Below are 14,863 nucleotides of genomic sequence, written 5' to 3' on the forward strand. Positions count from 1 at the left end.
TTCGGGGATTCGCAATTGGGTTGTGTGGTTGTCCATCTGGACTACAACATCAGGTTGTATTTTGAAGAGAGCACAAAAGGCATTGATACGCCAGGATCGGGAACCATGGGCTTGGCACGGCTTCGGCGGTTGGAGTTCGGCGCACTATATGTGCTTTGCTTTTGTGTTTCCCAGCCAAGCTTGATTGATTCATAAATGAAGGATCAACATCACGGCTGATGATATGGCTAAAACAATGACGGGTAAAAATCATAACATTGCTGGAATCTAGTCAGTTGTTGGTGTACCCTCTTATCTGTCTTCATGGAGTCGAACTGCTCGAGGCTAACAGACAACGGAGGGGCTGGCGATCAATGATAAGGTGTTTGACCCTCTCGACCCCGACCGGCGATCCCTCGACAACGAAACCGTCAGCAGCTCGGCGTCGAGACAGGAGAGGACCTCATGCTAATGGTGGACAGACACAGCTAAAAGACAATCGCTGCTACAGTACGGGTGGCCTTTTGGGAGCCCGCCTGGTCCGAGTTGCTGCCGGGATCGCGACGTCGAAGTTGCATTGCGGTTTCAGGGTCGGGCGGCATCGTACGAGATCCTCACGCGTTGTTCTCCACCATCGACCCATCACGTGACCCTTTCGCCCTCCCGCCCGCGAAGGGTCCGTGTTAGTCGAACGTCCAGGGTGGTGTTTGGTTTTGAAGGGCGGGTTTGAAAGTTTCAACGGGCAAGGGGGCCGCTGTTGCGTCCTTTTGTTCTTTTGAGGGGGAGGGAGGAGCGAGTCGGGGATGGTATATAACCCAGAGTTAGGTATGCTTTCGGGGTCTCTCGCGGGATCATTCTGCTCTGTATCAGACGACTTTGCTTTGGTGTTTTCGGAAACAGTTCAAAACCCTTTTAGTTTGTACGGAGCGATACCTCAAGTTCACCAAGACCTTGGAGCTACCACCACATGGTTGTCCTCTCCCACGCAGCCGGTACACCAATCGCGACCACAACATCTTCCGACCAGGCTTCATAGAGGCGGCTTTCTGAAGCACAACGAGAAACCAAGCCGAGTTGCTTGAAGCAGAAAACGCGGATTCCTATCCGCTATAACCGTAAAAATATGGCGCCTAGAAACATCATGACATCCGTCCCGCAGCCTTCGCGCCGCCGCTTCGCCGCTCCCCCGTCCCCGGGCGGTCAAAGTGACCTCATCCCGGACCAGGACGACATCCTGGCGGAGTTGGGCCTGCGAGTCGACGATTCAGCATCCAGCATGGGCGGCTCGACGACGGGCATCTCGATGATCGACTCAGGCATCAGCGTGGACGGCAGTGGGAGCGGGGGCGGACGCCGCCGCCGCCGCAGGCGGAACCGGAACCGTAACAACCAGGGGAGCGAGAACAACACGATCAACATCAACAACAATAACAGCAACAACCACGGCAGCAACGGGAACGGCAACTTCAACAAGCAGGCCACGTTGACGATACCGCGCCAGGGCTACAGCGACAGGGACGAGAGGCCCGTGAAATTGAAGCTTGGGCTAGACCTGGATGTGGACCTAGAGCTGAAGGCCAAGCTGAAGGGGGACATTTGCATATCTCTCGTGTGAGTCGCCATTTTGCTCCGATCCGCCTACACAGCTCCCCCGCACTCCCTCCAGACCTCCTTTTTTCATTCGTGGCTGACGGCAACTAACCAGGCGAGACTGAGAAAAGGGCCGAGAGAAAGACTTTCTCTAAGCGCGAGTCGATGCGGGTGAAGCCCAACTGGCGGGGCGAGGTCGACGTCGAGGAGATTTTCCACATGCGCATCGGAAGGTTCAGGTTCAGACAGCGCTGGATCGAACGGGAGGTTAGCGAGAGCCTCACGGCCGCGGTGGGGTTCTGCATCGCCGTGAGCGGATTCGTCGCGGGGCTCGCGGCGTCGAGGTGCCTTGGCTGAAGGTTCCCACCTCGCCGTCCCCGTGGCGAATTGTCGACGGCTCGTTCACAAATGTCTGGGCGAGCCACCACAAAAGAATTGACGTGTGTATACACGGTGTATTTCTTCTTCTTCTTTTTCTTTATTATTCTTATTACTAGAAGGAGGAGGACGGCGTTCCGGAGCAAGCGCTTACTAGGTTGGGAGGAATCTCCCTTCATCTGGAGATTGAAAAAGGGAATCGGTGGTCTCGGGCACACGAGGAGAGAACCTCCAGCAGTATCGCTGGGTAAACATACCAGTAGCAAAGTCCTACGCTCTTCCGGCGGATGGGTTGTTCCAAACCGTGCAATTAAGTTACAACATCTCTGGTAAAGTTCGCCGTGAAGGGTGCTGAGCAGGGGCCGAAAATTGGGCCAATAAATGCCTACACTATATCTCTGAAGGCTGATAGTATCTGTTGATTGAAATCATGGAATCTTGGGTGCGATGAGCGAATATCGTGCCGTGTATCATGGAACTCGTTGCGGTAGGGGCCGGTATCTGTACGCTTTGTCGGCCGACCTACTCCTTGTCGGTCCCGCGAGTTTTGTTATCCAAAGCCCACGGAAGAGTCGAATACGGAGGGCGGCGCAAGCTTTCGGTAAGCGAAGCACTAGCGCCGCTAACGCCCTGTCGACCATTCTCCACATGAGCTCTAGCTGGCTTCCTAATCGGGCTGATCCGACAGGGTCTCGAGTTCCCAGTAGCAACCTCAAAAAGGCCCAGACCCTGCCGCTGCGATTTTTTTCCACGACGACTTTCCTCAGCTCACGCCACCCTTCATCAGCCCCGGCTCATCACCAGGCCCCAACCTCATCGCACACGAGACGTTTGCAATCCGCACTGCGCGGCAACTCCAGTTCCTTTGAGTACCTTCTGAGCCGGGACACAATGGCGGCCGTTTTGGCTTACATCAAGGACTGCTTCCTCGGCGTAGCACTGGGCGTGGGCAGTTTCTTCAAAAGCATCGTGGACTGGCTCAAGATGGCATATTCCCCGTAAGGCGTCTTCGTCGTGATGCATGATGAAAATGTCGTTCGTGCGCTGACATGAACAAGGAATCCGTACTACCGTGGCAATATGTTGACCGCCCTCGCCGTCAGCGGGAGGCCCCCTTTTGAAGGCAGCCTGCGCATGGTGATATCCCAGGTGTTCCAGCCTTCCGACTGGACAGTCATGGAAGTGTCCGTCATGAAGCCCAACGGACCCCCCTTCAGGGCCGTGCTAAAGATGTTCGACCGCCGCTTCTCGCCATGCGTGCAAAGTCTGCGGCTTCGCCGGGGCACCGGCGAATGGACGCCCGAGTTCGAGCGGGAGTTTGTCGACTACGTCCGCCGCGGCGCCGCCAAAGAGTACCTCTGGGGGACCGGCGATGACTCCGAGGCTGACGACGCCCCGAGGAAGCTGAACAGGCTCGAGGAGGAGGTCGACAGACAGACCGAATGCGAGACTATTTGCAACGAGCGTGCTAGTCGCTTACAGTCTCGGATGGGCGCTGAGAAGGGCATCAGGTTACCCAAGACGTATTGCACCGTGCGGATGGCGATTCAACAAGATTTTGATAACCGGTTACTCGAGGTGACCGGCATACTCATGGAATACGTGCCGGGATTCAGCTGCGATCTCACAGAGTGAGCAAGGCTCCGGGTATAACCCTACACTTACGTATTGTTGATCTGCAAGCGGTGAGCCATGTCGGCTTCAGAAGGGGGAACAGAGCTTTTTTTTTGTCTTTTGCGGCGGCGGCTACTAGGAGTTTGGGCAACATGCGGCACGAGGACTCCAGAAGACTATACATCCGGCAGACGGTCGGGAACGGCATGCGGGAGGTGGGCTCATGCCCTATCTACTGTCCGGGGCTTACGGATATCAGCCGACTCGGTTGGAGGGAAATGACCGGATCGGGCAACAAGCTCCCTCGACACTGGTCTCAACTCCCACACGGGCCCGGCGTGTGCGACAACTTGAGGTCTCTGTTAGAGCCACCATTCAAATCGAAACTTTAATTTATACACGAGAATTTTCGATTCAAGCTACCGCTTCCGACCGTCCTCCAAAGGGCGGCGGCCTCCTCAGCACCGCTCCCTTTCTCAATGTCACATTTGGCCAACTGCCAGACGGTTCGCAGCCTTAAAGAGAGAATGGGCTTCCCCGCATGGAGCCTAGTTACTGGTCCACGGTCATCAGTAGCAATCTCTGCTACTGAAAGCCATTCTTTGTCCCTCGTCTCAGGGGTCAAAGGATGGGCCGCAGACGAACGAAGAGGCGTTGAACTCGCGACTAATCAATGACGGTAGGCTGCGGCGGCTCCGCTCATTCGAGGCGAAAGCAGTCCACGGGCTTCGAGGGTCGACCTGGTTGGTAACCATGTAGTGCCGGCAGACATACCACGAACTGTAGGTTTTGGCGGCGAGCTCGGTTGTTTGCACCATGCTACGACTTTTGCGCCAACAGTGTGCAAGATGAGAGGACACAGCTAGGGGGCTCGTGACCGGTGGGCATCGCAGCATTGCTGTAACACCGAGCCAACAGAGCCGCTGCCGACTCCCCTGCTGCACTACAGTAAACGACGGGCGTGGCCAATGACGAGCCCGTCATGGCCCACCCGGCAGAACACAAGCTTTGCCAAGCTGGGCAAGAACATGGAGTCTCGCTGTGGCTGCATAAAGGGAACAGGGGCTGTTTTGTGCTTGGTATTCCGGCGTCTGCCGCCCTCAGCTCTCCCGCCCACGCCGTGGCGGGAACCAACAGAGTCCACGAAAGGGGTTTCAATGAGGGCAAAGGATGAAGGAATGCCAAGGTCCAACACCAAACGATCATGTCAAGGACTCTTTGGGTTTCTAACCTGGCACGTTGTGATCGCATTGCTCCGCCACTGTTCCGACTCGCATCTAAGGAGAGGCTGCGAGGCGCAGTTGCCAATGGCCACGTCGGACATGCTCTTGTATACTCGGAGCCTGCGGTCGGTTTTTTTGCCTCATGTGGACAGAGTTTCGTGGGTCGGTCTCCAAGCTGAGGTACGGTTACGCTATCCCAGATCTCAGCATGTATGAATGTGGAGAAAAGAATTTGGTATATTGGAAGGAAACGACACATGACGCCTGATCCATATCAACGCAGCAGCCATTTTATGATACCAAAGGACAAGATTCACACGTAACATCGGAGCTATTGTGATACCTCGCTTCATGGAATCGTTTTGCTATCCAAAAGCATCCGCTAAACGCCTCTGCCCCTTCGCTTAATAACGGGCTTTCTCACAGCACCGTGCGTGATAATCTTCTTCCCTCCCACCGCGACCGTGCCGGGCTTCTTCTTCGCGGACCTCTCCTTCTCGGCCTCCAATCTGTCCTCCTCCCTCTTCTTGTCCTCGGCCATCTTCGCCTCGATCTCCATCTTGCGGTTGAACTCGGTCTCGGTGATGCGCTTGTCCCGCACCGAGTACCCCTTCTCCTTGACCGAGTAGAACACGCCGCCCAGATCGGCCAGCCAGTGCGGGTCCACCGCCGTGACGGTCGAGACGTACACCTTGGACGTCAGGATGAGCTCGTGGTAGACGACGTAGTCGGGCGGGTGGCCCGCGTACAGGGCCGACGTCGGGTGCAGCTGCACGCCGAGGTTAGTGCGGAGGTTGATGTACTCGCCCGAGCCCTTGTATTTGGCCGCCTGGTGGTAGTAGCCGCTGCAGATGCACTTGCGGATGATGTCCCAGTCCATGCCGCAGCTGAGCATCTCCATCTTCTGCATCTTCATGATGTCGAGCAGCTGGTCTCGAATCTCCTTGGCGCGGCGCAGCGACTTGGGGTGGAGGAAGTGCTTGATGCACCAGCCGTCCGAGCATCCGTTCGACTTCCACGCCGAGTACACCTGCAGATACGTCAAGTGGTCCGACTCGTGCACCCAAAACTTTTCGCGCTGCGCGTCTGCCTCTTCCTGGCGTTCCTTTGGTCTGTAGAAGACGTTTGGAACAGAGAGCATGGACACGATGGTGATCATCTCCTCGCTGCAGCCGTATTCCTCGGCCGTGATGAGAAGCTTGGAGAGCGACGGGTCCATGGGGAACGCGCTCATCTTTCTGCCAAGCGGCGTCAGCTCGCCCAGATTATCCAGAGCACCCAACGCCCACAGGTCAAACATGGACGTTGTGATGGTGTCCTGCGGTGGCGGGTCCATAAAGTCAAAGTCAAGCAAGTCCTTGACACCCAAGGACTTGAGCATAAGTACCGTGTTGCTCAGGTTCGTCCGTTGGATTTCCGGGATCGTCTGCATGTACAGCTCCTCCTTGAACGCCTTCTCGGTGAACAGGCGAAAGGCTTTGCCGGGGCCCGTTCTGCCGGCACGTCCCGAGCGCTGCGATGCGTTTGCCTGCGAGATGGGGGTGATCTGGAGGGTGTCCATACCCATCTTCGGGTTGTATACCTTCATCTTGCTATATCCGGCGTCCACCACATACTTGATACCGTCGACGGTCAAACTCGTCTCGGCGATGTTCGTGGCGACAATGCACTTGCGCACGCCCGGCGCTGCCCTGTCGAAAATCTTGGATTGCAAATCTGCAGGCATCTGACTGTAAATGGGCAGGATGCTGAGTTTTGGAGGGTCGTTGAGCGCGTCGAGCCGCCGTTGAATCAGCTCGCAGGTGACCTCGATGTCTTCTTGTCCCGTCATGAAGACGAGAATATCGCCCTGGTCCATGGATACGTGAATGGCCAAGACCTGTTGTACTGCCTGGTCCACATAATCCTCGACCGGCGACCTGTGGAACATGACATCGACAGGGAAGGTTCGGCCAGGGATGATGAACTCCGGTGCTCCGCCGTAGAAGTCTGAGAACCGCTTCGCGTTCATGGTCGCGGACGTGACAATTAGCTTCAGATCCCGCCGTCTCTGGAGAATCTTTTTGAACAGTCCCATCAGGATGTCCGTGTTCAAGGCGCGCTCGTGCGCCTCGTCCATGATGACACACGAGTACCTGTCAAGATCGGGCTCGTTGAGCGACTCTCGCAGCAGGACACCGTCAGTCATGTATTTGATGACAGTGTCCTTGCTGGTGCAGTCCTCGAATCGGATGGCGTAACCCACCGTGCTGCCGAGCTTCACCTCCATCTCCTCGGCGACACGCTTGGCTACACTCATTGCGGCTACACGTCTCGGCTGCGTGCACCCAATCATGCCCGACTTTCCAAACCCGTCCTCGTGGAGGAATTGCGTCAGCTGAGTCGTCTTGCCAGACCCCGTCTCACCGACGACGATGATGACCTGATTCTCCCGAATGACGCGCATCAAATCCTCACGGACCGCGAATGCAGGCAGATACTGTCTCTGCTCGCGGAGAGTTTTGCTTCGGCTAAAGTCACTGCCCCCACCTTCGTCCTTTTTCATATAGTCGCTGAACTTGTTGCTGTTGCCGTTCTCTACGGGTTCGTCTCCGCCTTTCTTCTTCGAGTCGTTCTCCGAAGCGACGGGTAGCGCGCTGTCCCCGTCGTCCTCCTTCACGCCCATCAGGTTTCCCAAGGCGGTACCGGCAATGTTTGTGGCCTCTTGTGCTTGCCGTTGGCGTTCCCGCTGCTGGCGCGCCTCCTTCACCACCTTACTGCCTTTCCGGCTGAATACGGCCATGTCGCTCTGGTAGTCGCGCACAGCGGGGACAGGCTCCAACTGTTTCGTGAAGATGGTTCGGCCATCGAGGAAAGGCGGCCGCAGGTCGTGCACCAAAAGATGAACACGCGTAGCCTCATCATCGTCGAAATCGGCACCCATGTCCCTCCTCTGCGCCACGCCGGACACCAGCATCCGATTCGTCTCCCACGCATCGTTTTCCCTCTGTCGCTGCTCCTTCCGCGCGTCGAAGCGACTTGACATCTTCTCCGCCTTAACAGCTTCTTGCTTCTCGGCCTCCCATGATGCATACGACGCAAAGGGGTTGTGCGAATCATCACCGAATGTGTGTCCGCCGAATTCGTCGCCCATATACCAGTCGCGATCCAGCGCTTTCGAGTCTTCGTCGGTCGGCTCCGGAATGTCACGAGCTGGCGTTTCCGCGGCGCGGGAGTCGCGTGGTGTCGAACGGCCCGAGTCCTGGAATCTCCCTCCATCTATCCTCCGGCGCTTGAAGCTGGGGCCTGATCCATCTCGGTTGTCGTACATATTGCTGCCGGTCCTGCGGTTGCGAAGGCGTCGCCTAGGCTTCCTGTATCCTTCGGGCTCGAGCTTTCGTCAAGATGAGCGTGACCCACACGATGAGCTTTCGATTATGCGTGAGTTGGCTGGGTACGAGGCAGGTTGCGATGCTGACCCAGAAATACATATGGAGTAAGTTGAGGCAAAGCAAGTAAACAGAGCTCGAGAACTGGGCCGGTTCACAAGTCGCATTTGAGTGGAGCCGGTGGCTCAGGTGCACATACCCCTGGTAGCAGTCACTCAATGCCTGTTCGGCTAATGCAATAAAGAAAGGGTTCTGGCTTCGGTGTCTGTGGGGAATGCTACTAACCCACGACCGGCTATAAAGAATAAAAATAAAAAATAAAAACCAATTCGCAAGACACCCGCTCTCTTAGATGTTCCTTAAATGCTCTTGATAGGTAATTTCGATGGAGTTTGGCATCCTTGTTTTCCTCCTTCGTGGTGTTTATGGTGGGCCGTATGTCGCTCTCGCGAGAAAGGTCCTTGGACAGGTTGTTTATCGATAGTAAGATAAGATAAACCCCACCTTCGAATATTTTTTTTTTCCATCGCGCGCTTCACACACATTGTCGGTGGGCGCAACTGGAGAGACGATTCCCTGCACCGGATCCGACCCTCTAAAAAGTTTTGGGATCTGTTTTTTGGCGATTACATACACCCTCTTTTCCTCCCTTGAAAATTCTACGAGGACCAGGTCCTTCTACGTATTAGAAATAAACATACCCGATCACCAGCGACATAACTCTTTGAAGCGACCTTCAAGATGTCCATGATCACCACATCCACCTGGGTGCCTCGAGGCTTCGCGGCGCCCTTCCCTTCGAAATACACATTCGACGAAAGCGAATACGAGCGCATAGCTGAGCTCGCCAAGTTGCAGCTGGACGACGCTGAGGAGGACCTGCAGGAGGCGCAGGAGGCGGAGGACGGTGTCGCGGCCGAGACCGTCAACGATGCGGCCGACGCAAAGGGGTCGAAGACGGAAACGTTAGTCGACACCAATCTCTACATACGAAGGCGCACTGGCGCGCATAATTGGAAGAGTATGACTTGCTGACCGCCTTTCGAACAGTGTCAACCTTGACGACGAGGACCTGAAGGAGTACGACCTGGAGCACTATGACGACAGCGACGAGGACGAGGAAAAGGTCGGCCAGGGCGAGGGAATGGCCATGTTCGGCAACATCAAGTCGCTCGCCTACTACGAATCGAACAAGGACGACCCGTACATCACGCTCCATGGCAACGGCGGGCCGGACGATGACGACGACGAGGACCGCGAGGACCTGCAGATCCTCGCGACCGACAACCTCTTGCTCGCCGCAAAGGTCGAGGACGAGATGGCCCACCTCGAGGTCTACGTCTACGAGGACTCGGCTGATAACCTCTACGTCCACCATGATATCATGCTCCCCGCGATACCCCTCTGCGTCGAGTGGCTCGACATCCCCGTGCAAAAGGCCGGCGTCGACAAGGACTCGACGGCCAACTTCGTCGCCATCGGCACCATGGATCCGGATATTGAGGTCTGGGACCTCGATACCATCGACAGCTTGTACCCCAACGCCATCCTGGGTCAGGCCGGCGAGGGCGCCGAGGACAAGAAGAAGAGGAAGAAGAAGAAGAAGGCCAAGAAGGCCAACGATGAGTACCACGTCGACGCCGTCCTCGCCCTCGCGGCCAACAGGAAACACAGAAACCTCCTGGCTTCTGCGTCCGCCGACAAGACAGTCAAGTTGTGGGACCTGCACACGGCCAAGTGTGCCAAGTCGTACTCCTACCACACGGACAAGGTGTGCTCTCTCGCGTGGCACTCGGTTGAGACCACCGTGCTGCTGAGCGGCAGTTACGACAGAACGGTCGTCGCCGCCGACATGAGAGCCCCTGAGGCGAAGGCGCCCAGATGGGGTGTCGAGAGCGACGTGGAGAACATCCGGTGGGACCCCCACGACCCCAACTACTTTTATGTGTCCACGGAGAACGGAATCATCCATGTCCACGACGTCCGTAACGCGCCGGCAACTCCCGAGGCGACCAAGGCGGTGTGGACGCTGCAGGCGCACGACGAGTCCGTCTCCTCGTTTGACATCAACCCTGTCGTGCCCGGCTTCCTGGCCACCGGGTCGACCGACAAGACGGTTAAGTTGTGGAACATCCAGGCCAGCGGTCCATCCATGGTGATTTCCCGCAACCTAGACGTAGGCAAGGTTTTCTCGACGCAGTTCGCACCCGATCCCGAGGTCGCGTTTAGACTCGCCGTTGCCGGCAGCCGTGGAACCATGCACGTTTGGGACACGAGCACCAACGCCGCGGTTCGACATGCATTTTCTGAGCGCGTCCCGCAGAAGCCGGAAGGCGTTGAGGAGGACCGCCTCGTTGGCGTCCTGGATGACGACAGCAGCTCCAGCGAGGACGAGGGCGAGGAGGGCGAGAAGGACGGTGCTGAATCGATGGACGAGGACGAGGACTAAGGCGAACGAGAGACTAATAATGTGATCCTTCACTTGTGAAATTACCAGGGACATGCCTTCTGGTTAAGATCATCGGGAGAACATCTTCTTGGTCGGGGACAGATGTATCAAAAGAGGAGGCCGAGTATCTGCACGGCGCCAGCACAGCCGAGGGTGGAGTCCCAACCACGAGAATGAATGGTGATGAGGATGGTGGTGGGACGGCGCCGTTGACAGCGGGGAGGAGAGCGGACTAGAGGGGGGGGGGGTTCCGTATTGGAAAGCAGCTTTTGACTCGCGGGGGGTGGTCTCAAATCGTCCGAAGTCAATTGCCGTCTTCGAAACAGCAGTACGCATCGACCGAATGAGTTTCGTAGCGACGGATAGCCAAGACTGTCATACCACGCACGCACTTTCAAACTAGCAGAAGCAATCGGTGAGAAAGCGTTTTGTTTGTTAGGGATCAGAGACCGGTGCACCATAAGTGAGCTGGTCTGCAAGCCGAAACGAACGTGCTGCTGCTGCTGCTGCTGCTGCTTCTGCTGCTGTCCTGACGATGAAGTGCTGCAGTGAGTCAAAGAGTCGTGCTAATCAAGGATTGACATGTGGGTGACAGGCTTATGCACACGACATAGTGGAGGATAGTGTGGGTCTGTAAGGTAAAGTGCCTACCTACCGGTAGCACTTGGGTGACAAATGGTAGTGGCAAAGTGGTGAGGAAAAGCGGTCCTTTTTTTTTTTTTTTAGCCTTTCGTCACTGAATGTCTAGATATCTGATGTGTGATAAGAACGAGGCCCGGCCATTGCTCATTTGGCGACTGCGGATCTGTTCGTGGGTGTACTGTGCTGTTTTTGTACTGCCTACTGTGTGTCCATGTGTTTGCGCGCCATGTGGTGTGGGCCATGTGTGTGTATGTGTGCGTGACGCGTGACGACGTGACTCTGGCGCCGGACAAATTGAATTAGGTTGCAGCAGAAGATGTGACGATGATGACTGGATGATTCTAAGTTGTTTGGGATTTTCGCTGGCATCCCGGCCTGGGGCCGCCTGCAAGACGCAAGAAACAAGCAAACGCAAATGAAGGAGGAAGGGGGAGGGAGAAAAGGAAATGGTTCCGGATCGACTGGTTTCCACTTTCCACACCACCACCAGTGTGGATCCCCGTGCTGCTTGCGCAGGCACGAGTGGCAGGCAGGCGGGACCATTGGAGTGGGATGGGATGGATGGCGCAGGGTGAAACAGTGAAACTCCAGGGGGTGGGTGTGTCTGCTAAACGGAAGAAGGATGGCAGACAGAACATTCAGCCAATGGTGCCTTTGCATCTGTCTACATCAGGACTTGAGCTGACGGCAACGAGGCCATTCTCGACGACTAGGCCTTTCTAGTAGTAGTTTACCAGACGCTCTTGTCGACTTCTGGAGGCGTATATTCCAATCACTGGTCCAACACCGATGAACCCCACAAACTCACCATCGCCCCGGCCCCCATCGCCTTCTTTCGCTCCGTCCGCGGCTCATCACGTCACACTGTAATCGGTACAGGGACGGGGTATCTTTTTCCTCCGGGGAGAAACCTGGCAGCTGGACGATGCGCCACGGGCCACGGCTCGGCCATTTCGAATCACATAATCTTCTTCCGGGATGTGAACCGGTCGGGACCCGTCGGGGGGCCCATGAGGTAGTTGGGCGAGAAGCCGGTGGACCATGCCCTCCTGTCGGGATGCTGCCCTGATGGTGGCGTCCTCGGATACAATACGGGTACAGTACGGAGTATCCGTACGAGCAACACAAAAGAAAAAGAAAAAGAAATGAAGGAGAAAGAAAAGAGAAGAAGGAATTTGCCCACCAGCTACACTACGTCAGACTCCTCCAAGAAAGGCCCACGAAGTGTTACCTAGCTTTTTGTCTCGACACAGTTTCCACTTGCTTTTGTGTGCCGGCCAGCAGTTCGCTACAAGCAACGCCGTGTTCCTTCCACTTCCATAGCAACACGGCGGGGAAGACATGGCGGTCGCAGCCCGACACATGTACCGTGCGCCCCGTGAGCCGTGAGGTACATATGCAAACGCAAATGCTGTTTTGCCTGCTGGCCGAGTACAAGGCGAGTACCTACCGTTGGAGTTCATATCGGTCTGCGAAGGTTAACCCTGGATGAGCTGTCAAAAGGGAGCGAGTGAGGCGCCGGACTGGTCTCAACTGTACTGCTGGCCCGACGATGCCAGCCTCTTTTGTTCCCTCCTTTTCTTCTTTCCTTTTCCTTTCCCAAGAAAGGCAGACGATGACATACGCTATTTCCCCCCTGGTTGAGCCGCTGTTTGGGCTTGCGGTTGGCGTCGATGCAGATTGCATCGCACCGTTCGAGTGGCGCCTGCTTCAAAGCGCTTCTTGGCGGATTGGTGGCGGTTGTCACGCTGCAAGCCCGGCAGACGCATGGTTGTGCAGGACCATGTACGGTGATACCTAGGTACGCTGTAGGTAGGTACCTAGGTACTCCTTGAGAGGAGGGATGTCACTTGTCAGTTTGTGGAAAAGGGCCTACCCGCCGCCATAAACACCGACAGGAGTGGTCGGCAGACAAGGGAGTCGATGGTTGTGCAGATACCGTAATAGTAACCAAATAGGGGATGACCACACGCATTACACGCGAAAAGGGAGGGTGACTGACTGGCTGACTGACCGAGTGACGAACGACGGCAGAGACGGCTAAACTAGAATAGGTCGACGCAGCCGTGTGGAAAAAAGAAGAGGGAAGGGACCAGGGGTTCGTGACGAACTAAAGCTGTCATTGGCGCAGACGCTATCTTGTTCAGGTCTTGGCGCTTTAAAGCGGAACCCAGCAGAGTCAACTCCAGCGCTAGCGAGCACACTGTGAAGGCCAAGGAAGCTTTTCCCTTTTTGCTCAACATGGACCCACCATCCGTAGGGGGTACGAAAAGACTGCAAGGATGGGTGGGGTAAGGTAGCCAGCGCCTGGACATTTTCTCCCAAGCGGCAGTCTCCAGTCGTTGGCTCCAGTCCCTGCGGAGAGGGAAAGCGAGCCTTTACGTAGTAGGTCCAACCAGAAGGGGCGATGAGGCAATCAAAGAGCGACATGCCCCCAGCCAGGACGTACTGTACTTGCGAGGGGGGCCCATTCGTCGTTATTCGGAGGGAGGGGTGCAAGGGTTTTCGGGGCCGGTCAGAAGCTCGGGCCAGACAGGACTGAGGAGATCAGAGGGCAGACAACTGTACACTAGACAGACAAGGTCCATCACTCACTCTGCCTCGCGCTTGCCATCAGGGACCGCTGCAGGTAGGTAGTATAGTATAGAGTACGGAGTACGTATTGTCCTAATTTACAAGTGCTATCCGTACTCCTGCTGCACTACCGGTCTGTTTAACCGTTACCGGCGAGTATTATTACTCTGTCTTCCCTCCCCTCGCACCCTGTCCTACGCGCCCTCTCTTCCCATTCCCTTTCCCTTCAAACCTTTTCCCACTCTCGATATCGGAAACAGGACCCTCTTCTCTTCTCTTCCCTCCCTTTGACTTCTATCACACCAACGCATCATCACTCCCTTTGTGGTGTCTTTCGATTCTTATTGTCTCAGTGTCTTCCCCTTTCTGCCTAGAAATCTCGAGACACTGGTTCCATTCTGTCGCCGGCACGAACTGCTTTTACACGAAAAAAACACACTAGCTACCTCTACTACTACCACCACCACCACCACCACCACGACTACTTACGCCCCTCAAACCCTCTCTGCTTCCCGTACGACACGTTGAACGTTTCTTCTCGGCTTGCTATTACTGGACTGGGTTATTCGTCCTCTTTTCATACGCAACTGCCATCAGCCCAGCTTGACCTACTGGTATTATATCCACCCACGGTCCTTTCATCGACTCGAACCCGTCACCACAAGACTCCTTTTCCTTCGCAACTCACACGCAAACCACCTTCTCAGCCGGATTTACGCCGAAGCACCGACTACTTGTTGAGTTGTCCCAGGACCGGACTACTCGATCTACAGTGTCTCACACACAAATCCAACCCAACTCGTCTACCCAGTTCCGTCGTCGTCATCTGATCACCTCGTTTCGGCTCAACCCCTCCTGTGGATGGCCAAGCGCACAAACACCCTCATCACGCTCGAGCACCAAACTAGGTACTTTCGGCAGCTACCTACTAAAGCTAACCGCTCCCCTCGGTATTACTTCCTATCCCTCACCAAACCCTAGCCTCTTCCCAAATCTCCACTTCGACCAAGCCCAAACCAGGTCTGAGCTTCTCGTCGACCGTCAAC

At 55.8% G+C, this 14,863-nt stretch overlaps 4 protein-coding genes across 4 annotated transcripts; 3 read left to right on the forward strand and 1 right to left on the reverse strand.

Annotated features, from left to right (window-relative positions):
* Positions 1–1,102: 1,102 nt before the first annotated feature.
* On the forward strand, positions 1,103–1,926 carry GLRG_03971 (uncharacterized protein; the record flags this gene model as incomplete). Its single annotated transcript, XM_008094656.1, has 2 exons — positions 1,103–1,590; positions 1,701–1,926. 2 exons carry the CDS (start codon positions 1,103–1,105, stop codon positions 1,924–1,926), a joined length of 714 nt encoding a protein of 237 aa, XP_008092847.1.
* Positions 1,927–2,838: 912 nt separating this feature from the next.
* Positions 2,839–3,582, forward strand: GLRG_03972 (uncharacterized protein; the record flags this gene model as incomplete). The annotated part of the gene is made up of 2 exons (XM_008094657.1): positions 2,839–2,945; positions 3,006–3,582. 2 exons carry the CDS (start codon positions 2,839–2,841, stop codon positions 3,580–3,582), a joined length of 684 nt encoding a protein of 227 aa, XP_008092848.1.
* Positions 3,583–5,166: 1,584 nt separating this feature from the next.
* On the reverse strand, positions 5,167–8,094 carry GLRG_03973 (helicase associated domain-containing protein; the record flags this gene model as incomplete). The annotated part of the gene is made up of 1 exon (XM_008094658.1): positions 5,167–8,094. One exon carries the CDS (start codon positions 8,092–8,094, stop codon positions 5,167–5,169), a length of 2,928 nt encoding a protein of 975 aa, XP_008092849.1.
* Positions 8,095–8,893: 799 nt separating this feature from the next.
* Positions 8,894–10,601, forward strand: GLRG_03974 (WD domain-containing protein; the record flags this gene model as incomplete). The annotated part of the gene is made up of 2 exons (XM_008094659.1): positions 8,894–9,117; positions 9,203–10,601. 2 exons carry the CDS (start codon positions 8,894–8,896, stop codon positions 10,599–10,601), a joined length of 1,623 nt encoding a protein of 540 aa, XP_008092850.1.
* Positions 10,602–14,863: the final 4,262 nt, after the last annotated feature.

The sequence above is a fragment of the Colletotrichum graminicola genome (assembly GCF_000149035.1).
Source record: "Colletotrichum graminicola M1.001 genomic scaffold supercont1.12, whole genome shotgun sequence".
Classification (NCBI taxonomy): domain Eukaryota; kingdom Fungi; phylum Ascomycota; class Sordariomycetes; order Glomerellales; family Glomerellaceae; genus Colletotrichum; species Colletotrichum graminicola.